The sequence below is a fragment of the Centrocercus urophasianus genome, unplaced genomic scaffold, assembly GCF_019232065.1.
Source record: "Centrocercus urophasianus isolate 14NV4802_14NV808 unplaced genomic scaffold, USGS_Curo_1.0 seq_23, whole genome shotgun sequence".
In the NCBI taxonomy this organism is placed as follows: Eukaryota; Metazoa; Chordata; class Aves; order Galliformes; family Phasianidae; genus Centrocercus; species Centrocercus urophasianus.
The window spans coordinates 1847137-1873830 of record NW_024884789.1 but is presented as its reverse complement, the minus strand read 5'-3'; the positions used below and the strand labels follow the sequence as shown (position 1 = coordinate 1873830).

The 26694-nt window shown below is 45.0% G+C and overlaps 4 protein-coding genes across 6 annotated transcripts in view; 2 read left to right on the top strand and 2 right to left on the bottom strand.

The window, feature by feature from the left end:
• Window positions 1–4181, bottom strand: part of DPP8 (dipeptidyl peptidase 8) — a 31508-nt gene extending 27327 nt beyond the window's left edge. For both annotated transcript variants that reach the window (XM_042823952.1, XM_042823954.1), the window contains exons 1-2: window positions 4075–4181; window positions 535–804 (exon numbers count right to left, since the gene is read on the bottom strand). In XM_042823952.1, the coding sequence (XP_042679886.1) occupies window positions 535–793 (259 nt within the window). In that variant the 5' untranslated portion in view covers window positions 794–804; window positions 4075–4181. The remainder of the gene's footprint in view (window positions 1–534; window positions 805–4074) is intronic.
• LOC122163096 (meiosis-specific kinetochore protein-like) lies at window positions 1236–2540 on the top strand. The gene has a single exon (XM_042823958.1). The coding sequence runs from the start codon at window positions 1236–1238 to the stop codon at window positions 2394–2396; it is 1161 nt and encodes a 386-aa protein (XP_042679892.1). The 3' UTR covers window positions 2397–2540.
• Window positions 4182–4776: 595 nt separating the features above from the next.
• Window positions 4777–14349, top strand: HACD3 (3-hydroxyacyl-CoA dehydratase 3). The gene is made up of 11 exons (XM_042823959.1): window positions 4777–4896; window positions 5028–5070; window positions 5747–5820; window positions 7103–7267; window positions 8084–8135; window positions 8503–8613; window positions 9042–9169; window positions 9651–9763; window positions 10320–10426; window positions 11384–11515; window positions 12369–14349. Exons 1-11 carry the CDS (start codon window positions 4810–4812, stop codon window positions 12443–12445), a joined length of 1089 nt encoding a protein of 362 aa, XP_042679893.1. The 5' UTR covers window positions 4777–4809; the 3' UTR covers window positions 12446–14349.
• Window positions 14350–14524: 175 nt separating this feature from the next.
• Window positions 14525–25270, bottom strand: INTS14 (integrator complex subunit 14). Of its 2 annotated transcripts, none has more exons than XM_042823956.1 (12): window positions 25224–25270; window positions 24571–24837; window positions 23077–23184; window positions 21080–21235; window positions 19848–19966; window positions 19602–19744; window positions 19104–19196; window positions 17335–17479; window positions 16975–17108; window positions 16759–16877; window positions 16342–16407; window positions 14525–15342 (listed from the first exon to the last, which is right to left on the bottom strand). In XM_042823956.1, exons 2-12 carry the CDS (start codon window positions 24790–24792, stop codon window positions 15091–15093), a joined length of 1557 nt encoding a protein of 518 aa, XP_042679890.1. In that variant the 5' UTR covers window positions 24793–24837; window positions 25224–25270; the 3' UTR covers window positions 14525–15090. The 2 variants fall into 2 exon arrangements, with proteins under 2 accessions (XP_042679890.1, XP_042679891.1); XM_042823957.1 differs by lacking the exon at window positions 25224–25270 and adding an exon at window positions 24971–25084.
• Between the last annotated feature and the right edge of the window lie 1424 nt (window positions 25271–26694).

Genomic DNA, 26694 nt, shown 5'->3' with positions numbered 1-26694 from the left:
AAAGGAAAGAAACAAAGTACATTAGTTTCCTATTAATAATTCCAACACTCTCAAAAGATGCTAAAAAACAGCTTCACAGGCATTCCTACCAAAGGAAGCACTGACAGTCTCTACAGTGCAGCCTTGCACTGAGAAGTCCCCACTTCTCAGAAATGCAAGTCACAGGGAAGGTGAAGAACAAAGAACTACAGTCAGGCTTACTACACGCTGCTTGAAGAATAACTTTGTCTTGTTGAAGGTCAGGGATCTTTTTATTTTATAAGCTTTTAAGTTCAGAAAGGTCTGCTCTGTTATTTCGCCTGGCTGGAGTGCAGCACGATGCAGCTTATGTTTCAAAGATGATGCACCTTCAGGAAGGTTTGAATGCCTCCTTCCTGTTCATCTCTCTCTGTGCTACTCAGATTTCTGACAGCTCTTGCCAAGGCATTTGGGGACCAACCAGAGGGAATCAGGTGCGCACAGAGGAACGGTCAAATCCAAACCATCTCTGCAGTGACTGTTTAGTCAAGGCACAGGCTGAGCCAGCAAACTTACCCAGATAGTAAATCCTATCAGAATGAGGTCCTTCGGGATCATTTTTCTTAACAAACGTGAAGTCATGTGGGGCTTTTGCCATCATATATCCATGATACTTTCGTGTATCTGTGAGCAGTTTCCGAAGCTGGCTCCAGGAATGTCTCTCTACATAGAAAGGTTCAGGTTTTGGCTGCTCCTCTCTCTGCACCTGCTCCTCACAGCCCGTGGTTTCAAAGACTTCGAGGCCTGGCTGTTCAGTTTCCATGGCTGCTGCCATGTTGCATGTTTCTGGAAAAGAAAAAACACCAGAAGGTCAGCACTCCTTTCCAGCCAAAGTTCACATCAGACTCCAAAAACACAATACAGCAAAAATGCTACGAGAAACCTGCTATTTCACATGGAAAATCTGAAAGGAAAAGGAGATGCATTTCTGCTATGGAAAACAGGCTGTCATTGCTCAGCCTTTCAGAACAAAGCTAATAATTTTATAGATCCACATAGACTTATTAGTGTTTGCCTCTTTATCTTAATACCTCTCAATTGCTCAGTTCAATAAATCCTTCCCTGTTAAGTTCAAACTTCATTCTTCCACCCTGTGAACGGCAAAACTAGCTTGATACATTGATGGGGGCTTCTTGAAAGGGCGGGGGCTTCTTGAAAGGGCGGCGGGGTCGGTGCGCGGCCCGGCTGGGTTGGGGGGGGAGGAAACGCGGCTCGCCATGGAGCGGCCCTACTGGAGGAGCTCGGCTTGGGGAGGGAAGGCCCCGCGGAAGAAGCGGCGTTCGTCCCCGCTGCCCGGCGAGCTGCCCACCGCGGGGCGCTCCGGGGCGGCGCAGTGCCGGCGGCGGCTGTTCGGCAGCGTGCGGCGCGGGGAGCCGCAGCCCGGCTGCCCAAAGGGAAAATGTGCTGTGAAAACCTTACCAAAAATCAAGGAGAATCTTGAAGTCACCCAAGGGAGCCCCTCCTCCAACCAAAGTTATAGCACTCAAGTGAATGTGAAAGAAATGCCATTCTTGGGAAAGAATGAAGAGGATGTGGAAGGCAGCACGGTACTGCTGAAGGAATCTCCAGTAATCAACTTTGAAAGTAAAGAGAGCCTGAAAAACACTGATGTTACTTCAGGCACAGGGATGACTCTTCCTACAGGTGTTTCAGATTTTCTCCTCGAATGTTTAGATGCAGATTCTTCTGCAGATCGTGACACAGTTGCTACTGACACCACAGAAAGTTTCCCATCCCCTGAAACGTTAAGAGACGAGGAACGTTCAGGGGCAAGTAATCCTGACTTCGAGGACTTTGTGAAATGCAAGAACTCCACTCTTCTGGACTGCAGCAGAGCAGTGGCCATAGATAAGATACTACAGATCTCAAATCTTTCACCAATATTAGAACCTGTATTGGAAGATTGTAAAGACCAGTGCATAAAAAGAAAGAGACCCAAATGCAATTACAGTTCTTCAGAACTGAGTGTTTCAACTACTGTGGCAGGGAAAAAAATCTGTAAAATTACAACTGCAAGAGAGAGAACTCCAGCCCTAAAAAGTGGCACGTGCTGTTCTTCACCAGTAGGAGCGGAAAGAAAGCCTGACAGTCGGACTGCTGAACCCAAAAGGCTGAAGAGCATCAGAAAAGAAGAGTTGTCTGATCTGTTAGAAGGTAATGCATCACCTTGTGGTCGGCTTGAATCTGCCCCAGCAGAAGCTTCAGCCAAATCAGTGAAGGTGACAACAGAGGTTCTGCCCTCTGGACAGACAGATGATGCAGTGGGCATGAGACAAAAAAGTGAACACTTGAAATTCAGTACTTCAGCTCTAAAACCTGTTAATTACTTTCAATGGAGTTGTCACGAAGCAGGGTGGTGTACCAAGAGAATACTGTAGGAACAATACAGCAAGCATCTGATCTGGAATGCCTCTGTCTTATCAAATAAGTTTTGCAACACTGATCATGGAGAAGAATAAGTGTCCTAGATGTGTCTATCCTGATGTGCATTTCTGGTGATTAAAACCGAACCAATCAGTCTTCATTGTGCAATCTAATTCTGGCTGTTCTTATGGTACAGTTTATATCAGAATAAAGGCTAATTAGGACTGTATCAAGAGCTGGGACAGCCAACTGCTTAGCAGATACAGTATTTGAAGTTGATTCTGAACCTACTGGCCATACACAACGGGGCTGGGCAACCATCATTCTCCTGTAATTTCTCCTTTCAAACAAAGCTGTGAAGGGTCTAGCAATACCATCACAATGATACCATCTACAAGCACATAATTACAATTTCTGAACAGATTCTTCCAAAAGCATGAGGCCATACAGGAAGGTGACCCAGTGAAATGAGTGTTTTCCAAACTGACTGACTGATCTTACCCTCCTGAACAGGTTGTTCAGTTAGCAGATATTTCTCCCTGAAGTTAGCCGTGCTTTACAAAGCATATCTAAGCTAGACAAAACAGCCCAGAGATCTGGCAGTAGGAAACCATAAATCCAAGATCTGAGTGCAGCTCCAAAAGGATCCCAGCTATAAACTCCTACACATAATTCATTAACAAAGACAGCAAGGCGTGACGATTGTCAATCCTCAAAGGCAGCTTGTTTTTTCTATATATAAAATGGAAAGGCTGCACAACTGTTTGACACGCTGCTATAGAACAGGCAGAGCTTGCTGGTTTGAGCTTGCCAAAGACAATAATGAAAAACAAACCGAGCACCTGCATTCAGCAAACAGGCACTAAAGGGCCAAAGAATTTCAAGGCATGGGCTTGGCCAGCACAGCTACCCGAGATAAAGCTCCCTGATGGACCGGCTGCTCCTGCTGCTCTTCACAGATGAGCAGAAGAGATTGCATGCAACTTGGATCTAGCCTGTTTTAACACAGAACACCAACAGCAGAGCAGGGCAAGTCTCAATCAAAAGCATGTTTGCAATTCTGCAAATCCAAACACAACAAAGGGAGGCACTTCTTCTGTCTTACGACATTTACAACACAAAAACAAATCAAAATGTAAACCTTGTAAGACTGAAAGGCCATCCCAGCCCCACACAGCACAGCGCTCTGCTCAAACTGAGCTAAAAACCGGGCAAAAGGCTTCATCTGAATAAAAAAAAAAAACACCAAAAACTTTCAGCTACTTCACAGAATTCCAACAAAGAAAAATCTCCTCTCCCCACCTACACGCAGATGCCAGTATGCCTCAACCCGACCTACTTCTCAGACACCCCTCCCAAGAAAAGCAGGAAACGAAGAGCGGCGGCCTTAAGAAGCAACCTGGCACGGACGGCAAAGGCACGGCAGCCCGGGCTTAGCGCGAGGATCTGCCCGAGATCGCTGCCGCCTCGTTCTGCCACGGAACGCACCGTCCTTACGGGCGAGCTCCAGCACTACCGCAGCGCAGGGCCGTGCCGGAGGGGCAGACGGGCCCGGAGCGGGGCGAGCAGCCGCGGGGCTGCCCGAGCGGCCGGAGGAAACGGGCAGAGCCCGGGAGGAGCCGCCAGCCACGGTGCGGCGGGCAGGCCCGGCCGAGGGCAGCGAGCCGAGCAGCCCGGGGACAAATCCCCCACCTTCTCCAGGCTCGGTGCCCCTCCAGTGCTACCGGCGGTTCCCCGCAGGGCGTCCCCGAGAACGCCGGCTGCCGTCCGGCCCCGCTGCTCACGGCGCTCCGCGGCTGCGATGCTGCCCAGCCGCCCCGCCGGGCGCTTCCGCTTCCGCCAGATGGGCCGCCGGGCTGCTCGGCTACGACGCGCGCCCCCTGTCGGCGTGGAGGAAACGACACGGCTTCCAGCCCGGCAGCGCCGCGCCTACGCCCGCGGTAGGGCGCCACCTGCTGGCCGGGAGGACCAGGCTGTGCGGGTGAGGAAAAGGGCGGACGGCGCGGTGCGCGCAGCCCTCTTACTCAGCACAGCGCTGTCTGAAGCGGCCGAGGGCTGAGGCCGGCGGTACGGCTCCCCGACAGCCCTCGGCTTCTTCACCAGGACCGCCATCGCTGTCACCAGCTCAGGGCTGAAGCGCACAGCTGAGCACAGAGCGAGGCAGGGGGTAACACGTATTGCCTCAGGGCCGCCTTAGAGCTCTGAGAAGGACGAACGCACAGCCTCGCGAATCTGACCAGGCACCCTCAGCTCCCACCATCGCACCTCCCTCAGCTCAGCACCTCTCCGAGGTGACGCGCGCACCGCGCAGGCGCACCCACAACCCCGCCCTCCCACTCCTCTCCCCGCTCACCTCCGCGCGCACCGCGCAGGCGCAACGGCAGCCCCCGCCGGCTCGGGAACGGAGCGGCGCGGTGGGGCTGCGCGATGGCGGGCTGCAGCCTCCGGCCGCACGTGCACTGGGCGCAGCGGCACCACGAGCTGTACCTGCGCGTGGAGCTGAGCGACGTGAAGGTGCCGGTGTCGGTACCGGGGGGGCGGGGATGGGGCGGTCAGGGGGTTCCGCTGCGCCGTGTTAGGGCCCACCGAGGGCTGTCGCGGAAGTGCCGGTAATGCGGTCTCTAACAGAACTCGTCCCTTTGCAGAACCCGGACGTCAGCATCGCCGACGACGTGCTGCGTTTCCGAGGTAGGGCTGTGGCCGCTGCGGGCCGTGTCTTATCTCGTAGGCAAAGCGTTGCGCCCCGCATTTACATGTGGGGGACGTTTCCGTGTCCTTCTGTCCGTCTGCCGAGCCCACAAAGCCCCGTCTGTGTGCGTTATCGCAGCCCCATTTGGAAGGTAAAGCAGCTCCTTCGGTAAAAGGCCCGGCCCGGCAGCACGCTCGGTTCGCTGCTCAGCACGTCGGGATGCCGCCGTCAGTGCGGGTCGGTCACTTCTGTGGTCGTTTTCCCTCTATCCCGGTGGATGCCACCTCCTTGGCGAGCCGGCGGCAGGCACCCGGTTGGGCACGGCCACACGTGCCTGCCTGGGATCGGCGTGCGGACGGAAAAGAAACGGCACTGCCCGCAGCGCTGCTCCCAGCGGCGGCTTCCCAGCCGGGTTCCATCGGGCACGAGCAGGCAGTGCGGACGCCCAGCAGAGCTGTGGCTCCGTTGGTTCCTGCAGCTCCACGCCTCGGGGGGTTTCATCTTTGGGATCCCTTCCAGCATGGGATGCTCTCTGATTCCGTGATCGTCCCTCCTAGCGGGGCAGGGGAAGGCACTGTAAAACCAACGCTGAATATTCCTGTGTGTCAGGTGTACTTTAAAGGTGTGTGGGACTCGTTAAGTACTTTTTGCTGATCGTCTGCTCTTGTTTCTTAGCTCAGGGTCATGGTGCCAAAGGGGACAACATCTACGAGTTTCAGATCGAGTTCCTAGAGCCGGTTGAGCCTAAAGTAGGTATTTTTCTTCTAACTTCTGCAGAGAAAAAGTTTTTTGTTGTTGTTGTTTGCTTGTTTGTTTGAGAAACATGAGAAGAGAATAGATGTGCATGAAGTCCACGATGTGCTGTTAGGTCTTCCTGGTGACTGACTGCTAAATGCTACCCATAGCAGTCCTGTGTTGCTGTGCTCAGCCACCATCCTGCCTTAACGTGGCTCATCTCACTGGGGAGCCTTGATAGGACCAGGGCCTTAAATTTACCATAGCTGCTACACAGTAGTTACAATTTGTACAGGAATTTAAAGCAGCAAGATAGTGGGAGATGCCTGCAATAGTTTGTCTGATGCAGCTAAGCCTTGGAGAGGAGGGGGAACACCACAGTACAAAGTGTCAGTGTGGCTGCTTTTACAGCCCAGCAAAATAAATTCATGAGAACTGGTGTTTCTGGCTTGTACAAATTCCTTGGGTTGCCAGTACTGACACATTGCAGGTCGTATTGCAAAACATTGTTTTAATTGCTGTTGTAGCTCAAGAGGAGAGAGCTTGGCTGGAAGAGCAAACTCCTGTAGGTGGCTGTGAAATCTGGCTTCATTTCTCAAAACCCTCCAGGGCGTGGAAGAACTCCAGGCTCTGCTCCCAGCAGAGGATTTGTGCTGCTTACTCCTGCAGTCACTCCGGGATCCATGGTTTGGCTCTGCTGCTTTGGCAAGGAGGAGGCCGGAGGGTGGCCATCAGTGAGGGACAAAGCCTGTGCCAGTAGCAGCTGTAAATTACAGCTGCAGCCTTCAGATGTCCTAGGAGCACAGAGCCAGCCTTGACAGAAGGAGTGCTGGGGGAACATCAGTAACAAATGCAGGTCATGGCTCTTCCTCTCACCAGAGCAGGTTTCGTGTGGGATTCCCTGTTCTGGAGATGTACCTGTGAATGACGATAGCATTATTTTTACCACTGGCTAAAGGAAGTGGCTCACAGTACGAAACACAAGAATGCCTAAAGCCACGGTCTGTAGGTTTGTGTGGGATTGCTAGCACCAGGGGCTGTGATAACTGACTGGTAGGATAGTGCTATGCTGTGCAGGCAGGCCTTCCAGTTGGTCATCAAATCACAAGTTCCATAACCATCTTAGTTGCCATCTTCACCTTGCGCTTGGTTTCTATGGCATGTCTTGGGCAGCAGGGAGATGCCTGTCCTGCAGCAGTCTATGTCAGCTCTGCGTTGCTGGTGGGGAGCTCAGGTATCAGCCTCAGAGCTCGATGCTTAGGGCTCTTGTTGATGTGTACTCTTGTCTGCCTCCAGCCCGTGTGCAGGGTGACTCAAAGGCAGCTCAACATCACTGTGCAGAAAAAGGAGAGTAACTGGTGGGAGAGGCTCACCAAGCAAGAGAAACGCCCGCTCTTCCTCGCTCCGGACTTCGATCGCTGGTTAGACGAATCGGATGCTGAAATGGAACTGAAGGAGAAGGTTGGTCCTGCGGGCTCGGAGGGTTTGTGCTGCCAGTCACAAAGCAAGGATTGCTGTGTATTAGCTCTGTGCTGGCTGATGCCTGCAGCTGAAGGCTTGCACTTCTTGCCTTACACCGTAGCAGTCCTGTGTGATCCATATGAGGGTCAGATTAATGTCAGAGACACCAGTCCTGACATTGCTTGTCTAGGAAGCAGGAACTTGTTTCCACATGTACTGCCACAGTACTGTTTCCTGAGCTGCAGGGCTGGCTCTGACTTTGCATTCCCACCATATGGTAAATTCAAGCAGCTTAATACAGCAGGGAGGTGAAAGCCCATCTTGGAAAGCACTTGAATGGAACAGACTATGTTTCTGCTTAACTGGTGTAAAACAAATGCAGCCCTATTCTCTGCCACTGAGGTTAGTGCAGAGGCGAAAGAGCTGCTGCAACAACAGAAGCAGCTCTGAAGGGCGGGAGGAGCCTGGACTGGATGTACTCAGTTCCCTTCAGTTCTCTTGGCTGTGGGAACAGTTCTAAGAAACAGTAATAATTGTGAACACAAAAATCAGCTGGCTTTTTCAGCAAAAGCACCTAACTGTTAGAGCACCACATACTACAGTGAAGGCTGTATAGCCAGTTAACACCCTCTGCCTTTTACATTACCGTTAATTGTGGATGAGAAACGTGCTCTGTTTTATGCAGGTGAACATTTAAGCCTTCTAGCAATTGGCTGCTTAACTGAGTTTTAAACCTACTAGCTTTGCAGTAGGGTAGTTAACAAATCAGTTGCTAATTACAGTAATGCTCGCTAAAACCTTATCCTTCATCTTAAGGAGGAAGAAAAGATTAACAAAATGAAAATAGAATCCAGAGTCCCAAAAGACCGTAAGTAACTGTACCTTTCTGGTGTGGGAGATGGGGAGAATCAGAAAGCTTCTGTAGCTCACATCTGCGATCTCATGGAGCAATTTTGAGTGGCTTGGTGTATGCTGGAGGAGGATCCTTGTATTATGAGCAATTTAGAAATTCAATAAAAATTGCCTGCAGTTCCTAAGGAGTTCAAAAATCTGACTAACAAGAATTCTGTTCTAGCAGATAATAAAAGCAGGCAGAATCACAAAGCACACAGCTACTCTTTTGCCACAATCAATAGTTTCCCTTTTTGTAAGCTGCATTTTCACAGAAAGCTTGGTTTGCAGGAGTGCGTTTGCATTGTAGTCTGCTCATCTGATGCATTTATTATTGATTTCAGCTTTCAAACACCTGAAGAAAGGATACTTGATAATGTATAATCTTGTACAGTTTTTGGGATTCTCTTGGATTTTTGTGAACATGACAGTACGACTGTTCATCTTAGGAAAAGGCAAGTAATAAGCACTACTTTATCCTTTCAGGGTGTTGTTTTTAAATCTTTTTAACTTGTTGTTGTTTTTAAACTTTTTAAATATCAAAGTCTAAAGGAAGACATATCTAGGAAATAAAGTAGTAAATCTATCACCAAAGTGCACAACGAAAGCCATCGCATTTTCAAGGATAGGAAAATACTGTTTTCTTGAAGTGACAGGCGTGTATCCTAATAAGCCATGCTTGTACTCCACCAAGATTTCATCTAAAGAAATCAGATGGAAGAAAACTTCTTGCTTACTGCCATATTGGTATTTTTGAAAATAAGCTGGGCAGAATTCTTTTGGTTTTGAAGTGAAAATAATTCATTCTGCTGAGGTATCAAAAGTTATGCTTCCTGCATCTGAAGAGCTGTTTGTCCTTAGGGCAGTGTCCTGTGTCTTACAGATTCTTTCTATGACACGTTTCACACTATTGCTGACATGATGTACTTTTGTCAGACCCTGGCGTTGATGGAAATCCTGAATTCACTGATAGGACTAGTCAGATCACCACTGATTCCTGCTGTAATACAGGTAGTATTTTAAGGTTCTTCTTGCTCCTCCCATGTTTGAAGTAGATGTGTATTTTAAGCAATATAATCTTGCTGTCACTGAACTAGAGAATCTGTTATTCAAGTGGCAGATATCCAGGCTTCCCATACTCTGATGTGGGAGGCTGTCTTCTTCTGTCAATTAAGTATGATAATTTGGAACAACAGAAGAGAATCACCGAGCAGAAAGTAAATGATTTTGATTTGATTCCCCTTTTGTATCCTGGTTGTGGTTGTTGTGAATAAAAGTGAGGTTAAATGATGTAAGACGAGGTCCCTCACATTGGACCCAGAAGAGAAAGGTGTGCTTAAAAATCAGAGATGACTGCTCAGCTGCACAATTAAAAGCTGAGCACAGAACTGTTTTGCACTGGAAAAGTAGATAATCTGCATGGTTTTGACAGCAAGGACTTGCTCTTTTGTTAAAGAGTGTGAGTGTTCCACAATTTGTTTTCCTTAAACAGGTATTTGGAAGAAACTTTATTTTGTTTGTTGTCCTTGGAAGCCTGGAGGAAATGCAGAGCAGAGCTGTGGTGTTCTTCTTGTTTTATTTCTGGAGCATCATTGAACTGTTCAGGTCTGTGGGATTTTTCTTTAAATGGGTGTGTGCAAAACAGTGGGGTTGTTTCCAAGAACCTTTAGCAAAGATTTTGATCTTTGTACCTTTTGGAAGACTGGCACAGAAATTGGCTCCAGAGAGTAAAATTCCCTTTAGACACTGAGTGTCACAGCCAAAAGCTGGGACAATATGGGAGTCTAAAAGGTAGTGCTGCCCTCAAAAAACACGTTGCTTTCTTTTGGAAAATTTGGCCCTCTAGTTGAAGTATGCTTAGACTGTGATTAAGTGGGGTGCACTGTGCTCTGTTTCTCTTTCCAAAGAAAATATTTTGAAATGTCTATTCAACAAGTCAGGCAGTTAAATTCATCCAAATGATCAGAATAAGAGCATTAATTATGCAAATTGCCAAGTAAGGGTGAGTGCATCAAGAGCCAGAGGAATGGTTTTTGATTATTTTTGTGTCACTTGGGAGTTATGTTGACTTTCCTATACTGCAGATATATGCAAACTTAATTCTGGTAGCAGCTTCTATTTTAAACAATATCTGTTTCTTCTCACACTTAATTGGCTTCAGGTATCCCTATTACATGCTTTCATGCATGGGTATAGAATGGAAACCTCTAACTTGGCTCCGTTACACCAGCTGGATCCCTCTGTACCCTCTAGGCGGCTTGGCAGAAGGTATGCCCAAAAAAGTTTAATAAATGAAGATAATTCTGGGCAAATAACTCAATTTTTGGCTTGGCTGCTGGACTAAAGACTAATAGAACAGCAGCAGATAAGTAGATGTGTGCTTTGAGCTGAACCAGATATAAGTATTTCTATCTTCCTTACTGAAACAAACACTTCTTGAATTTGATGTGAACAGAAGTCATTGTTTTGGGCACTGGAGAGGAAAATAAAGGCAACAAAAGGCTAGTGGAACAAAGTGACCAACTGTGCACTGCAGACCATGCAGGCATTACAGGAAGACAACATTCACTTCCCTTTGCTGCTCTAAAGTGCTGTTCTTGCTTTTGTCTGCTACATCTGCATGGTCAGTTGTGCTGGGGCTTGCACCAGCACAAGAGACCTTGCAGTTATCTTGTAAATCACTGGCACAGAACAGGCAGGAACCAGTTCTTCCTATAAAAGCATCCTAACCTCTTCTGAGATAAGCATAGTGCTTTCCCAATGGGGCTGTGCTCCCCTTCAGCTTTGAAGCCCAGGGAGAGGACTTGATGGTGAACTCTTCTGTCTTAACATCTGAATTTTTAAAATGCCTGTCACTGCTCGGCATCTAGATTCAACAAATGTGTTGTAACCATACCTGTCAGAGCTTGCTTCTGTGAGCCAGGAGTAGGCTGTGCATTGCTTAATTCCTAATGGAGGAGAAACCATGCCTCTTTCCTTTCTGGGGCTATTTCAACATGGTAACCACTGCTGGCACAGCCCCCGCAGGCTACATGGTTGTGTACAAGAGCAATGTCTTGCCAGGCAAGTTTACCATGCTTAGACCTCTGTAACTAAACTGCTCTACTGCCTGGTGTAGCTGCTTACCATTATACTACATTCCTTAAATAGGTTTGATTCAAATGTTAACAAGTAAAATAATGAACACTTTACCTGTGTCTGATAACCATGGTTTTCTGCTTTCAGCTGTCTGTCTCATTCAATCCATTCCCATCTTCAGTGAAACAGGAAAATTTAGCCTGGGACTGCCAAATCCACTGAATGTCACAATCCAGTTTTCATTCTTGCTTCAGATGTATCTTATAGCCTTGTTTTTGGGTAAGATATTTAACTCTATTTCTCACTGTTGAAAATGAAAGGGCAGTTTCCTCTGATTAAGTATATTCTTCCTAAGAAAGATAAATTCCTGTGTCTTAGAGATCTTGACAACACTAATTTGCTCAAGGCTAAGTACCATCCTCATTGCTCACATACTTGTCAGAGAAAGGAACACAGCTACAATTAGCACTGGCTTGCCCCTAAGGAGAAGTCCTTATTAACAAGTTAGCTGCATTATCCACAGTTCATTTGAGTTAAAAGTGTAAATTTTAAATGTATTTGTAATCTCAGTATGCTTAATTTCACCCTTTTACATTATTTGAGCTTCAGAATGATTTAGTGGAACTCTAAACATAATACCAAATTTAAGAAAATAGTTAACTGTGTTATAACATGACATGTTTTTGCAGGAAACAATTATAGAAGGCTGTCTAAGTAGTAGTGTATTTAAAAAGAATGCTGTTTCACATACCTGGTTTATTTGTTCTATTTCCTAAACATGAGATAACTTTGTAGTACATGCAGCCAGTATGTCTACGAATCCAGAAATCACTGAAGTCAGGGAGGTTGACTCTCATCTATAACGTTAAACTGAATTTTCATTAGGTCCCCCCCTTGCAGACCTTGCTTAAAGAACACCTTCAGCTGAGACTGACTGAAACACCTGTTTGATCCTTTCCCAGTTCTGCACAGCTTTTTCAGTGACAAACCCACCTAACCCCACAAGAAAACACTAGCACTAGCTTTCATTAAACTATTAAACTGTTGTGGGTTTTTTTGTTGAGCTTGGTGCAGCCATCCAGCTTCAAAGTGATGCAGAGATGTCCTATGGAAACACTTCATTCTTTTTCAGGGTTATTTGTAAACTTCCGATATCTCTACAAGCAAAGGAAACAGCACCTCGGACCAAAGAAGAGAAAGATGAAGTAAAGGAGGATTCAGTGCTTTCTTATCTAACTGATCTCAATGACAAGATAAGCCTCCTCTTATGGTTTTATCCAGTGTAAAGAATTTTGTAAAATTACATGATCATCCTAGATTCATGATTTCATAGTGAATTCAGGTAACATTCCCGTATCTCTTTCGTTCCCTTTCAATCAAATGCATGCATGACATTTACCACTGAACAGCTGCATCTAAACTTGTATCATATTGACTACTGTATTAGGGAGAAATCCTACTATCTGCATATAATATGCTTATAAACGGTGGAGCAGCACTAAATAGAAATAGTGTTTATATTTTAATTGGATTTTGCTCTTTCGGTATTGCATGCAGAGAGGACTTCTGATGTAGGGACGTACCAGTAGCTGGCCCCTGCTGTTCCTGGGGTGCATCCTGACAGTAAGAGAAGCACAGCCTGATGTCAGTGTTTGGGTGTTATTAGCAGTTGGGATAAACTTCCTCAGCACCCACACCCCCTTTTCTTAGGCAGCATACTGATGTTTTAATGCTGCAACTGTACGTAGCTGACATCAAACAAAGTACTACCATACCAGTTTAGTCTGTTTCTAGGTTAGTCTTAACAGAATAGAAGCATCTTGTGGGCCATACCAACACCCATGTACCTGTAGCATCAGTAGGGAAAGGAAGCTGCCGCTGTGTCCCATGCACAGAAATGCTTTTCTGATTGATAATGTCAGCACCAAAATACAAGGAGACAAGAAAATACAGGTACCAGCTTTCTCCTAGCATGTGAACCCCAGAAGAACTCCATCCCATTCACACAGAGTAAAAATCTGGAGCTGCCCTGGGAGACTGAACTCCTCTTATAGTTCCTACCAGGGCTGTGGCTCCCTTATAGCCTTGGAAAAGCAATCAAGAATATCTTTCTACTTCATTTTATCAGCTGCACGTTTAAATTTGTGTATATGCTTTCTTGGCTGTTCCCTGATGGGATGGAGTGATGGGTTGACAAATAATCTATTATTTTCATGCCATACATCTCAGTAAGGGAGATCCCACCTAGGGTTTGAAGGCACCCTTTCCACTGTATTTGCTTTAAACAGGAGCTGTTCCCTTCACATCCCAGGTCACGTACTCTCTTACCTGAAAACTTCTGTTTCAGTTGACTTCATTTCCATGTGCCCTTCCTCACACCTAGCCTCTTGTAGTTGATTCTCAACTCCTCTGGTCCCTTTAATCTAGTTTAGAAAAATTATAGTTATAAACAAGCTGCTTCACAGCTGCTGCTGGCCCCAGGGTACTGCGAGCAATACCAGCAATCCAGATAAGGCACCAAAACTGAGATTAGCTGAAGTGTCATCTTACTACTTGTGTTATCTTTTTCTACTGTGAAACGATATGAATCCTCCTGGAAGTTATTTTCTATACTTAAAGTTAACAAACAGCTTACTATTTATAACATGGACCCAGTGATTATTACTGGAAAGGAAGGAAAATAGTGCTATAACGAGACTGTACCAAAAAACTGATACAAGCTCCACACTGCATTTCACAATTGTTTTGTCAACAAGAGGCATGATGCAACTTCTCTTTAGAGATACGTGAGGCTCACTTGCAGAGGAGAGTGCAGGTAACTTTCTCAAGAGCTGAGCATAATTTACACACTATTTCACTACAGAACACACTGTACATATGTTTGATGTACATCGAAGGACTGAGTTAGCTGGCTTGGAACAGCAAGGATCCCTTTCACACTTTTAATTTCTTTACTGGGCATTTAAACTTCTGTTATAAAATCTGTATGTACTCATACATGATGTTTCTCAGTGAAATTGTGGTACCTCGTACGAACTGTAATGGATCTTAAATGACTGAGTTTTTGTCCTTCAGAAAGAATGTGTTTCTATTAATAAAGATTTACAGCCAGATTTTGCATCAGTTCAGTTGTTTGCTTTTTCCCTGAATGCAGTAAGCTGTATAATTTATTACTTAACTCTCATGATAAGCAGATGGAGTCTGACCTTCACCAAGTCGATGTTTTAGGCTTGTGCATGCCTAAGGTTGCACACTGCAAAGTTGCTACGAGAATGGAACAAAATAAACTTCCTGAAGAATTCCTTTTTATTAAAATTACACAAATAAAAAATTTGTCTCAAAAGATTAAGTTACTTTCAAAAGCATAAGCACTGCACTGCCAGTGATGTACATTACTGCCATACAGATTAGTAATCAGTGATAACACCTTGAAATTAGCTGCATGTCTGATCTTGTGCAGTGATTCTCACACACTTTCTCTGGGCTACTCAAATCCATCTGTAAAACAAAGTAGCTGCCTTTTAGGATGCTTTTTCTACTGATTTCATTTATATATCAACCACATTTGGGAAAGGCTAAAAGCCACAGAGAGTCTGAGGCCTGTGATGCTATGTTCTCTGTCTCCTCACATGCAACCTCCAACACACCAATCGCTATGGGACACTTTCTAGAGTTTCTAGGCCTGACTGAAGCTACCACAGACAAGCTACATGTATTTGGAGAGCACTTATGCAAGTGAAGTTTCCTGTTATAATAGGAAGTTCCAGTAATTAAAGAAGCTGTAGAAAGTAAACAAGACAAGAAAATTTGAGTGACACGAGTCTCAGTGTAGAGAAGTTCCCAAATTGGAGACTTTACATTCTTTCAGTGCCAGTAGTGGGAAAGTCTGTCTGCAGAGGAGCAATGTTATGATCATAGGCAGTGTACTCTGATGCCCCAGTACTTGCCACTTTCAGCTGCTGAGCGGCGTGCGTGAGCTGAAACGCCGCGTCGGGGTGAGCCGTGTCAGGAAGCAGGGTGCACTCCCGCTCCAGCATGTCTGCCACACCTTTCAAGAGGTCCAAAAAGCCAAAGGCCAGAGCTGCCTTTCTCAGACGGTTAAGTTCCTGCAAAGAACAAAACCTCCTTTTATACAAAGTCTCATGGTGGCTTTAAAAAGATACATATTTACATTTCTTACTGTTAAATGCAAGCTTACTCAGTTAAAGGAAAATGACCTGGGTTAAGTGGAGCTGCTGCAAGATGCCTAGCTGCTCATGACAAGAAAACGCTTCAGGACTGAGGATTACAGCAGCACAGGCAAAGAGCTAGTTTTCCCTTCATCCCTTCTTAGAAATCCCTCACTTCTCCTTTCTGTGCATTCAGCTATTGTGTGTTCTTGTTTTGTGCCCCTGCTGGGAGTGGCTTCCAAGTTGGACCTGACCAATTGCCGCCTCTAACCACAGTGCCCAGAAAAACATAAGATCTATTTTTCTGCATTGTAAACTATGATAGGTGCTTGTGTGCATTTAAGAAGTGTATTTGTTCTTCAGGTCTCTGAAGACTACAATAATAAACTGCTTCAGTACTTTTCTTACAAGAGAAACAACAGTTACCTCTGGCTACAGCCCAGATTATGGATTTTTATGACATGGCCAGAAGTGCCTGGAATTTTGTTTCTTTGCTTCCCTTGTAGAAAAAACATAGGATATACTTTCAGGTTCAGATAGACACTCATGTTCTTGTTCCTCCTTGATCCCTCAGTTTGTTTCTGCCCGGACAGAAGAATAAGATCTGCACGTAAGTTCACTATCAAAGTAACAGGGTGACTCTGGACAAAAGCACAAAATCTGCACTGAAGTTCACCATCAAAGTAGCAGGGATCATGAGGGTCACCTGTAAATGTGACACGTCTGTCAGCCTGGCAAAAAATGTAACGGCAGGAAACCAGACTTCCCTGTCTCTCTTTAACTAGTCCATAAAAAGGACCCAAGGTGTCTCTTCACAGAACAAGGTGTGCTTCTGCAGAGCTCTTCAAGCCCTGCACAGAACGATGGTCAGGACAGGTCAGATGCACCACTATCACTATGGATCAAAAATTCAGGCTGGCCTGTAACAAGACTCACTTTATAGAAAGTCTGAGTTTTTTCAGGTAGTTTCCGTGCATTTCTCAAGATCTTCTGTACATCAGTCTGCAGAAAGGAAAGAAAAGATCTCGTCAACTGTTGGGTAAGCTGCAGAAAAATGTCCACACTACTTACTGATAAATAATCCTGACCACAGACGAGACTTCAGCTCACAAAGACTGAAACAAGCAGTAATTATACTAAATCCAATAAAGAAAGCCAGATGCAGCTTTCACTAAACAAACTATGCTTTCTGATTGCAATTTAATCATCGCATTTTACTGAAGCAGTTGTTATAAAAATGAAAGGAAAGCAATAAAGCAATTACATCAAGTGGATGAGACACACACAGACTCCATTTTGCTGCTGAGAAAGCTAGTGCTGATTAGAGTAAAGCATCAGGCCCAAAATCTGTACCTGGAGGCCACTTGGTTTAATCCACACAGTAACGTTCTGTGCATAGCTGCGCTTGTTCTTGGGCTGCAAGGGGAAAGGACTCTTATTGTCATCATCTCCATAAGGATTTTCCTTTGCATCTAGGGAATAAAAAGACTTCATGAATAAGATCTGGCAAGGTCACTCATGCAAGAAAATGCCAAATTCCAAAGTTACTCCAATGAATGTGACCAGTACCTGAAATAGGTCCAAGCTGTGCCATCTTCCCTAGCCATGGAAGGGGCTCAGGACCAGGTTCAAAGAGTGACATCATGAGGTTTGATTTCTTCTTGCTATCAGCTTGTGAATAGAGCATCCCATACCATTCTGGCCTATTGAAAAGAGCAAATCCCAAAGTCTGAACACTTTCCAACTGTCTTAACACAGAATTTGCCTTTCTTCCACTGTGTGGAGAGTCACTATTTGTAATTAATACTGGCAGAAACATGTCTACAGTTAAAAATCCATGGCTTTGTCTAGTGATGCAAGTTCTGTAGAGGGTGAAGCATAAATGAGCAAAGTTAGAGAGATCTTTCAGGCAGACATCCAGCTCCATACCCCAACTGGACGACAGCCACCATGCCTTCCACTTTCAGGCTCCCATGTAACAAAACACAGAAGTTGGGAATTTTCCCAGCAATTTGATTAGCTGAATTCTCATCTTCAGTGTCATCTGTGATCCCGGGTCCCACCTCATCACCTTCTGGTGAAGAAAAGCAAACAGAGGGACAACATTAATTCAAACACAGTACTTCTATTCCCACAACACTACCATTCCGTATCCTCTGCCATGAAGAACCTTTAACCCAAGCTTCATTCTGCAAATACACTTTTTAAGTGGCTTCCCTTCTTAGGAAAGGCTGCTGTTCCCATGCTCAAGCTATTCTGAGAACTGATGGTGCTGTAATATCAGATTTTTTTGAACACAACCACCAGTGCTTATCACAGCAGCAAAGACTGAAGACACTCCTAGCGCCTCCTAACCTTCCAGCCACCTGGCTGCAGCTGCCCTCTGATCTACTCACAGAGCTCTTTATAGAGTCACTCCACAGCCTGTGCCAGTCAAAATAAGCTGCATTAATCAAGATTCATGTTTTTATTTGATTGTTTATTTAAGTTACCCAACCCATTTCATGAGAGGGCAGGTAATCCCAGACAAGGGAGCAAAAAAGAGCAACTGAAACTGGCAGTGACTGGCAAACCCTTCTGCTTCAGCTGAATGAGACTGGATAAAAACAGCTCTATTCCACGACATAACTTTCAATAAACATTTTTCTAGAACAAATGGCTGTTAACTGTTGGGACAAAGTGACAATATAATGTTCTATGATTATTCTACTGCATTCTGATCACAAAACCTCACACATTTAACAAATAACTCTTCAAATAAACCTCTGAAGAAACTAGAAGTGCAAAGGCACCAAGAGTGGCAGTTAATAACACAGCTGCTCCTGAACCAAAACATCCTGAATCTCAAGCCCACCTCTCCCTATGCAATTTGTGGTCATCACGAGAAACTTTCTGTGTTTCAGCAATTGGAAAACAGCTATGATGTAACTGTTAATATCTTTTAAAACGAAAGGCCTAGCAGGATAAGAGTGCTAATGCAGAGACGGAAGCACATCTGGGGCTTTCACTGTTCTTTATCAAAAGAAATCTCAGTTTCTTTTAGTTCCATCCCAAGACCTTGACAAAAGGAGTTGGGAAGGCCTTCCAAGCAGACAAGTCACTGCAAGCCACAAATCCATGGCTTTGTCTAGTGATGCAAGTTCTGTAGAGGGTGAAGCATAAATGAGCAAAGTAAGAGAGATCTTTCAGGCAGACATCCAGCTCCATACCCCAGGCTTCAGTCGTTCTTGAAGCCTGCACAAGTTGTTTGTAGAGATTCATATACACTTAGACTCAACGAGCAGCAATTAGTGCTGAAGAACAACTCAGCAATCTAGATGTTACTCAGATCAGATTTTTCACAGCAAGAAATCATTCCAAGAACGATTTAGAAGCCAGTATTAATTATTCAGCTTGCACCACATACTTCATGACCCATAAGTATCTGTAGCTGTAAGTTTAATATTCTCTACTCATAACAATGGTACAATGACACTGTTCTCTCTACTAATTCACTGCTTTGTGTACAGATGGTTTTTCCAAAGAACACACTGTTCAGAAAAGGACAGATCTTCTGTCCAAGGTTTTGATCTTAATGCAAACATGTAAAGTGTCCTTAGAGACATTTGGCATAAAGCATAACATTTCCTTCTCAACAAAACCACCACAGCCATTAGAAGGGAAGCTTAAATCAGTTATCAGTACAAGAATTTGCTTACCTCTGTTAAGTGCAATAGGCAGCACCAAGTGTCTGGATAAGACAGGAGGGCTAGAAATGTCAGCTATATCTACAAACCCAACAATTTCTAGATCTGTGGAGAGACAACAGGTTTGTCAGCTGAATTAAGTCAGAATTAAGAATTAAGTCTGAGTTAAGTCAGAGCCTATTCAACACCACTGCTTTTTACACCACTAACTTTCTGAAGCAGTGACCAAGGGAGCACAGCAGAACCCTGACCTTCACTGGGATAGTAAAGCACAAGTATCCACATATAATATCATGACATACATAATTTCCAACACAAACACACAGTTATCCATGAACCACATTGCCAGACAAACACAGAATTGTCTGGTGCCACACATACCAAGAAACTATATCATCAGTGATAGATCTTTGCAGAAAGAAAGCAGGTGAAACTACACAGGATAAGATACAATAATGAAAAGGTTGAACTCAAATATATTTAACTAAAAAGCAAACAAAAACTTGTTACCTGTATTAATTGCTTTAGGAATGGGGTCTATTTCCTCATCTATAATGAAAGGTTCTGGTCTGGGAAATACTTGCACATCAGATGTTAAGTGGCCACACTTGAGAACAGCATGGAATGGTGTATAAGCCAGGTCTATCAGCTTTCTAGAACAAGGAAAAAAATGAGATCATCAGGTATCACCCATTCTTTTTATGTTACGTTTGTTTTCTTTACTGGAAGTCTCACAAAGGCACACTGTCTACTAACCCAAACATGGACTGTACATTCTTCAGGCAAAGGGGGCCATCAATGGTAAAAATTTGCCCTTCCCCATTGTTTAGGTCTATGAGCCGTTCCAAGCAGTCCAAGGAATCCGTGCTCTGAAGCTGTACAAACAAACCAAAATGTTTTGGTTAAGCTTTATTTTCATTCATTTTACTCTGACTTTTCTTAACCAGCATGTTTTCAGAGAATATAAACACAGCAAAATGTTACCTTACTCCTTTCTGCATAAACCAATATCCTCTGCCTCCTAGGAAATGCCCTCCTTACGTTGCATTTACATGCAGATACAGTATTGGGACCAGAAACACAAAATACATTGCTTTATCTCATTACATTCTGCTTCAAAAGCAAGGTTTAAGCAACCAACAATCACAGAAGCTCTCGGTCCTCAAGAGCACAGGAATGCCTTAAATACCACATCATTTTATTGGTAATTCTAAGTCTCCAGCTCCTTCAGGACAATACAGTTTATGAGAGGAAGGATATATCTTTCTCCTTGAGTTTCTAGAGAATGCTTGTGAAAGCACCTCAAGTTATCAGTAATAGATTTACTTCAAACATTGTACCAATAACTGATGTGTAAACAATACTTCAACCCATTGCTTAATAGAGAGGATCAATCTTGACAAGAGACCCTGAAGATGAAATATCTATTGAATCCCTAAGTAGAAAATCCTTCTATCCATGGCAGCGTAGCTGTCAAGATAAAAGCAAGCTATTAATAAAACATAAGTTAAGAAACTTTAATCTATATGAGCTTACTTTTAAACGTCTGTATTTAACAGAATCCTAACTATAGCAGATTTTTAAAGCTAGTACAGAGATGTTCAAAAGATTCACTCGAACAGAAGTTGGCTTGAGCACTCTCTCTTGGAGACTCAGAGTTCTGCTTATTCCAATTTCCAAACAATTCTGCTGTTTTAAGTGTTGATCATCTCTGCAACATAAATCATTTATTTGGGAATAGAAACTACATAATATTCTCCAGGAAGACGCTGATAGGATTAATAAAGACAGGCAACTTTATGAGTGCAATACTAGCCTTCAAAAAAGATACTACCATTCAGTTTTACCAAGTAGCTACGTTAAATACTAAACATCAACCAAGCTTTAAGCACAAGAATATCAAAGCGTGCTCTGTGCCAATCTAATTATTAGGTCAAATAATAGTAATTAACCAGCACAATCAAGAAGGTACATGCTGAAGACATCACCTCTTCAAGGTTTGCCATGCACATGACATACAGCTTGGAAGGGAAAGGGAAAGGCAATGGAAATCGATTGCTTTCGCTCCGCTGGTTGTGAGTAGCTAGTGAGTGCCTCAGGGAGCCTCTGCCGATCCCCAGGCAGCCATCAGTGACAAGGACAACCTTGAAAGAGAGAGACCAGATTAGCACTTCCAGGCAGGGACGTGTTTCTATCTGTAGAGGGCAACTAAACACCGACACGTCGCAGCAGCCCTCCCAGCAACACACACTTCTATACTGCAAACCCCTTCTTACCCTGCGATTCCTCTGCTGAAGAACTGAGAGTAAACTTTCCAGGTACACAAATGAGAAATAATAGATGTAACCACTGCAATTAAATTGCACACATTATAAACATATATTTCACTGTACTAAGGCTAAAGTAGTACTAAAATTCCAATTCCATAGCTAGAAACACACTGTGGTCTGCACAAGTACAGCCACTTGTAAGTGTAAGCTAAAAGCACAGTAACCAAACAGTCAAAAAGCAGTCTGCTGCTGGTGGACTCAGGAGCTTCAGGTTTACCTTCAGACAGAACATAAAGCCAACCATGACCAATTGTTTGCAGGAGCTGGAGGGCAGCCCAAGTTCCACCACAGGCCTCAGTAACCATTCAAAACATAGTATGTATTACTTTAATTCTTTGCTAACAAATACAGCTGCAGGATGCTCGTGTTCTGTAGCAGAAGGCAAAAATGCACCTTCTTCCTTTCCACGGCAAGTCTACAACTACTGCCTGTAGAAATCTGCCCTAGCAGGTCACCCCAAGTAACAAAACCATATACACTCAGCTGAGACCCAGTCATTTCCAGAGGAGAAAACAGCTCCTCTTTCAAAACAGCACAGCAACAGCAGGCATTATTTTTTTGGCTGAGAGATAAGGAAAATCAAATCCAACTGAAACGAGTGTGTATCTGTTACAGCCAGATTTTTACTAACCATCTGATCTGCTGCTCAGCAGAAATGCTTTTTACTGTTACAGAATTCTGCACAGTACATTCCCCCCTGCCTTTCATCACCCAATAACATGAAGTTCCAGTACAGTGAAACACTACACAAACAGGAGATGAAATTGCTGGGAACTAATCCAGGCTTGGCTGTTACATCGTTCCAGTTCTTTGTGTTGAATGTCTGCTTCTCCAGGGTGCCTTTTATCCTGGTTATATTACAAAGTATTGCCTAGACAATAAACCTCCATCTCTTTCTCCTAAAGGACTATTGCTTGAGAGATGTTCTCAGACTACTGACCTGTAAAATTAAATTGAATTAAATCCTGACCCAAAGAGCAACAGGCTCTTACCATCTCAGAAAATTAGAGGCTAACACTAGATTTTGCCTTGAGAGATGGCAAATTCAGAAAATTGAGGGCTAAAAGTAGAGGCAGCAAATTCAGAATGCTGGGCACTGCTAAGATTGGATGGACAGTGCAAGCAGATGCATACCAAAATGACTCATCAGGGAGAGAGAACAGGTCAAAACACAGTCAGCAGTACTCCATAATGCTGCCTGAGATCTGGAACTGTTACAAATCCTAGCAATCATCAGGTACAGAAAGACAAAGGTTGCTGTATGTGTGACTGTACTCCTTCCAAACTGACCAGGGCTCCTGGGACAGAAGACTGCATCCATCAAAAGCCAAGCTTCCTAGAGAAGGCTCTGGGGCCACATCTTATAACACAGAGAAAACCATGGACACACAGTGTCTCCAGACACTTCTCTCTCTCTCTGCTACAACACATTTCGACATAGAACTATCTGGATTTTTGCTGCTTAATGTTATAATAAATACTACTTTCTGTTAATATCCCAGATATATCCAGAATAACAATGCTTAGTCTTCCTGCGGTACCAGTAGCTGAGTGCTGTGAGTATCCCAAATTTTCAAATTGCATTTTCTTTCTTCAACTTCCAGGGAACACAAAGAATACTTGAGATAATAAAAACAGTGAAAAATCAGTCATACCTGGCAAGGAATTGCTGCACCCCATTCCTGCTGGACAATATTGCAAACCCCAAGTAGTGCTGACTCTAAGCAGGTTTTGTCATAATCATCCATATTACTTAGGGCTTCCTGTAAAGGCAAACAAATGATTGGTCATTGCTGAGTAAAATATCTCTAATGGGAAACCTAAAAAGTTATTCCCAGCTCTCTACTAAGTCAGAATTTTTGCCTTGGTTTGTAACACAGCTGCACTGCAAAACAATACAAAGTGCTGTGTTCTTACACACGACCTGCACAGTTAAAAAAGAAACAGTGAGCAATACCTTGAGAGAACTATGATGGCTGACTTTGAAGGAACTAATAATTGTGAACACAGGTCTTAGGGAGAAAATAAAAAGCCTCACAGAAACAGGACAGTTGGAAACTGAAGCGATGTCTAACAAAGTATTTATTTCCAATTCTATTCCAACATTTAAGGAACAATAACTGCTTGCATTCTGGAAAACCATTACAATGAAAAAAACTCCAAACACAATGCAAACCACCCGTTATCTCACAAAACGAGCTTTCTTTCTTTTCTGCACAAGGCCTCATTAATGAGACCATGAAGACATGACACTTCAGAGTACAAAGCGTACTGGCCTCACCAAACAGCCCTAAGGAATCTAGCTCTATAAATCCTCCCAGGAGTCGCAACAACTCTAACTTCTAAGAGATCCAGAAAGCAGGCGACAGAGCTTGTCTAACACTCTAGTGGAGAGAAACAGAAATCACAACTCCTATCACCGTTCTGTTTCTATAACCACAAATAGGCTTTTCTTCTTAAAATGAAAACTTCACATTGAACACAACAGCACAAGAAGAGTGCAGCTGTAAAACGTGCTGCCTTGTGGCAGCAATCTACCACTTCTTATTGATAGTATACACAGTAACCAGGTATGTATCATTTTGAGCAGACTCAGAGACATCTGGTGCCTCACAGCATTCATACAAAACGTCCCTCTCAGGCTCCTTCCACAGTGCCCCTACTGCCTCTCACATCTTCCCAGCCTGAAATCACTTTCTCCTCTTTCTCACTCATTTCACCTTACCGTTACTTACTCATTTCACATACTGTTCAAAGCATCTTCACTCTACAAAATCACCTGACTCAAAAACATTTCAGATGTTCCTGTCTGCTGCCTCCTATATCAAGAGTAAATCAACAAGTACAGAGGAAAGCATGAATGTCACAGAACCACTGCTGTATACACAAGCTTCCTAAGGCAGCCCTCTCCTCCGGGTTTTCTCCATCCCCGCTTTTAACTTAATTAACCACGCTTGAAACATCAAACCTGCAAAGGCATAACTTGTAAAATAATGAGCATTTTATCTTCATTTTAAGGATAGGTGAAAGCAAACAAGGATAAAACACTCCATTAAGACACCGTGGACAGGACAGTACAAAATCACATCATTCCACTGTAATTCTGAAACAACACCGACGACTGATTGCTCAGGTTCCACAAACCCTACCTGCAGCGTGTTGTAATCTCTGGTGAAGGGCACCATCAGCTCCCAAAGTGACGAGAACACCACGAGGGCTGTGAACTCCAGCTTGTAGTTGGTGGCCATGTGCTCGAACAGCATGGTCAGGCCGTGCACTGCCAGGTGCTTTCGCTGGTACTCCTCAGAGCCCTCCACCGACACGGGCCGAGTCATGGAGAGCGACACATCCATCACCACCACCGTCGGCATGATGAGCCGTTCTGCTCAGCCACCACAGCACAAAACAGAGATTCACTGAGAGAAGGGAGAAAAAGACCACAGACGGTTACTGGAACGCAGCCGCAATGGCACACGTTGCCCTGGCCTTGTCAGGATGGCCCCATACCCGCCCTCTCCTCTGAAGAAAGGAAAGCTACAGCAGTTTTACCCCCAAAACGCGGGTTTCGCACAAACTAAACCAGCAGATGAACGGGAAGCACACGGTCCGGGTGGCTGCGAGGCCCTGCAAGCGGTGTGCTAAGCCTGGGGGGCAGCAGGGGCAGCCCGCGGCCGGGGACAACCCCAGCCCCCAGCAGGCTCTCTCCACACAGCCCACCCGCTCCCAACCCGGCTATCTGGCGGGGCTGAGAGGGCAGCGCGGCCGCCCTCCCCGCAGCACCGTGAGTCACAGCGGCGCTCACCGCAGCGCGCCGGGCCGCCATGGGTCCGCCGCGATAAGCGTCCCCCGGAACGGCGGAGCGCGGCGGGAAGGGGCCGGGCTGCACGGCCGCTCCTCACGGCTCCCAGCCGGCTCCTCGCACGCCTCAAGCGGTGGAGAGGAAGGCCGGGCGCAGCCCGCAGCCCCTTCGGGACCCGACGGTGGTCAGTGGGTTCCAGTCCCGCACTTGTCGAACCCAGCAGCAAAGCAATCCCACAAACACCTCACCGTTAATTCCTACAAATCCCGCAGCCCCGTGTTTGAAACGTTACCAGCCCCACTCCTCTCGTGGCAAACAAAGCGAGGTGTTCAGTGTCCCAAGAAAGGCCTCAGCACAGCTCGCTCTGAGGAGGAACTGCAGGGTCAGCACCCAAACACACAGCCCAAAAGAATCGTATGCTGCTGCCTGGAGGAGATCTGCAAGCACACGCAAAGCCCAACAGAGACAGGGAAGGTGAGGAAGGGAAAAGCATGCTCTAAAGAGATGTTGGTGAGACAAGCAGGGCAAGAAGACATGGCCCCTCATACCAAGGGATTGCAGAGGTGGAGGCACCATGAGGAAGAGCTGTTCCCTCGCCAGACGTCAGAAGGTCGATGGGATCACACTGGGCCCAACTCATCGCAATGCTGTTTGAAACACTTGTCTGAGTTCCGTACTGCTAACAGCTCAGGTCCAAAAGGGACTGCAGACACTCATGTCGGGCCCTTATGGAGAGAAACCGCAAGTGGATACTTCTGTGGGACTAAAGCAGATTGAACAGAAATGTGCTTTCAGAATTCAAACGCGGTCAGAAGGAACTAAAACCAGAACTATGCGCAGAAATGGAGCATTCCCAGTACTGAGGATGAGAACTGTTTGTGTAGGTCTCCCACAAGTGCCCAAGGAACAGCCAGCACCTCCTGGTGGCTTCACAGTGAACTTCAGGGAAGATTAGAAAGCCCTGCTGCAGCACGTGTTACAGGTGGCAAAATGGATCAAAGAAGTGACCAAAACCTTAAACGCACTCATCCAGAAGCTTTTTTCCCCCTAAAAAAAAAAAAAAACAACAAAAAACCTTCATCAAATACATTGATTGCAGAAAGTAACCTGCAATAAGGACTTGTGCAGCTCAACATAATTTAAGTGCTGGTTTCAGTAGTCCTCTCCAAGAAGAATTCCCCAATAAACATGAATAAATAAGTGCAATAGGAGGAGAAAATAACCAAGGGGAAAGAAGCAGCCATAGGAACATGGCCCACTAGGAGTCCTGTAAGCAGCATATGGTGCCTGAGCTGCACCAGAAACTCAAGACATTTGGCACAATTGGAATAATAGTATCTTCATCAGTAAATCAGGAACCATCTATAATTTGATGCCAGTACTGTGGAAGAGTACTGCAACGATTAAAAAAGATAGCTGTGTATAGAGAATAGGTTATGAAAAAAAGCATCCCCTGCGCTCAGGGACCTCCTTC

What these genes read in the sequence shown, in the direction of transcription:
- INTS14 (XM_042823956.1), bottom strand. Translation starts at nt 24,792, where the DNA reads ATGCCGACGGTGGTGGTGATGGATGTGTCGCTCTCCATGACTCGGCCC. An exon ending in GCATGGCAAACCTTGAAGAG is followed by an intron (nt 19,967 to 21,079) that starts GTGATGTCTTCA and finishes TTGTTTGTACAG; the next exon opens with CTTCAGAGCACGGATTCCTT. An exon ending in TTAAACCAAGTGGCCTCCAG is followed by an intron (nt 16,408 to 16,758) that starts GTACAGATTTTG and finishes TCCTTTCTGCAG; the next exon opens with ACTGATGTACAGAAGATCTT.
- LOC122163096 (XM_042823958.1), top strand. Translation starts at nt 1,236, where the DNA reads ATGGAGCGGCCCTACTGGAGGAGCTCGGCTTGGGGAGGGAAGGCCCCG.
- HACD3 (XM_042823959.1), top strand. Translation starts at nt 4,810, where the DNA reads ATGGCGGGCTGCAGCCTCCGGCCGCACGTGCACTGGGCGCAGCGGCAC. An exon ending in TAGAGCCGGTTGAGCCTAAA is followed by an intron (nt 5,821 to 7,102) that starts GTAGGTATTTTT and finishes GTCTGCCTCCAG; the next exon opens with CCCGTGTGCAGGGTGACTCA. An exon ending in AGCATCATTGAACTGTTCAG is followed by an intron (nt 9,764 to 10,319) that starts GTCTGTGGGATT and finishes AATTGGCTTCAG; the next exon opens with GTATCCCTATTACATGCTTT.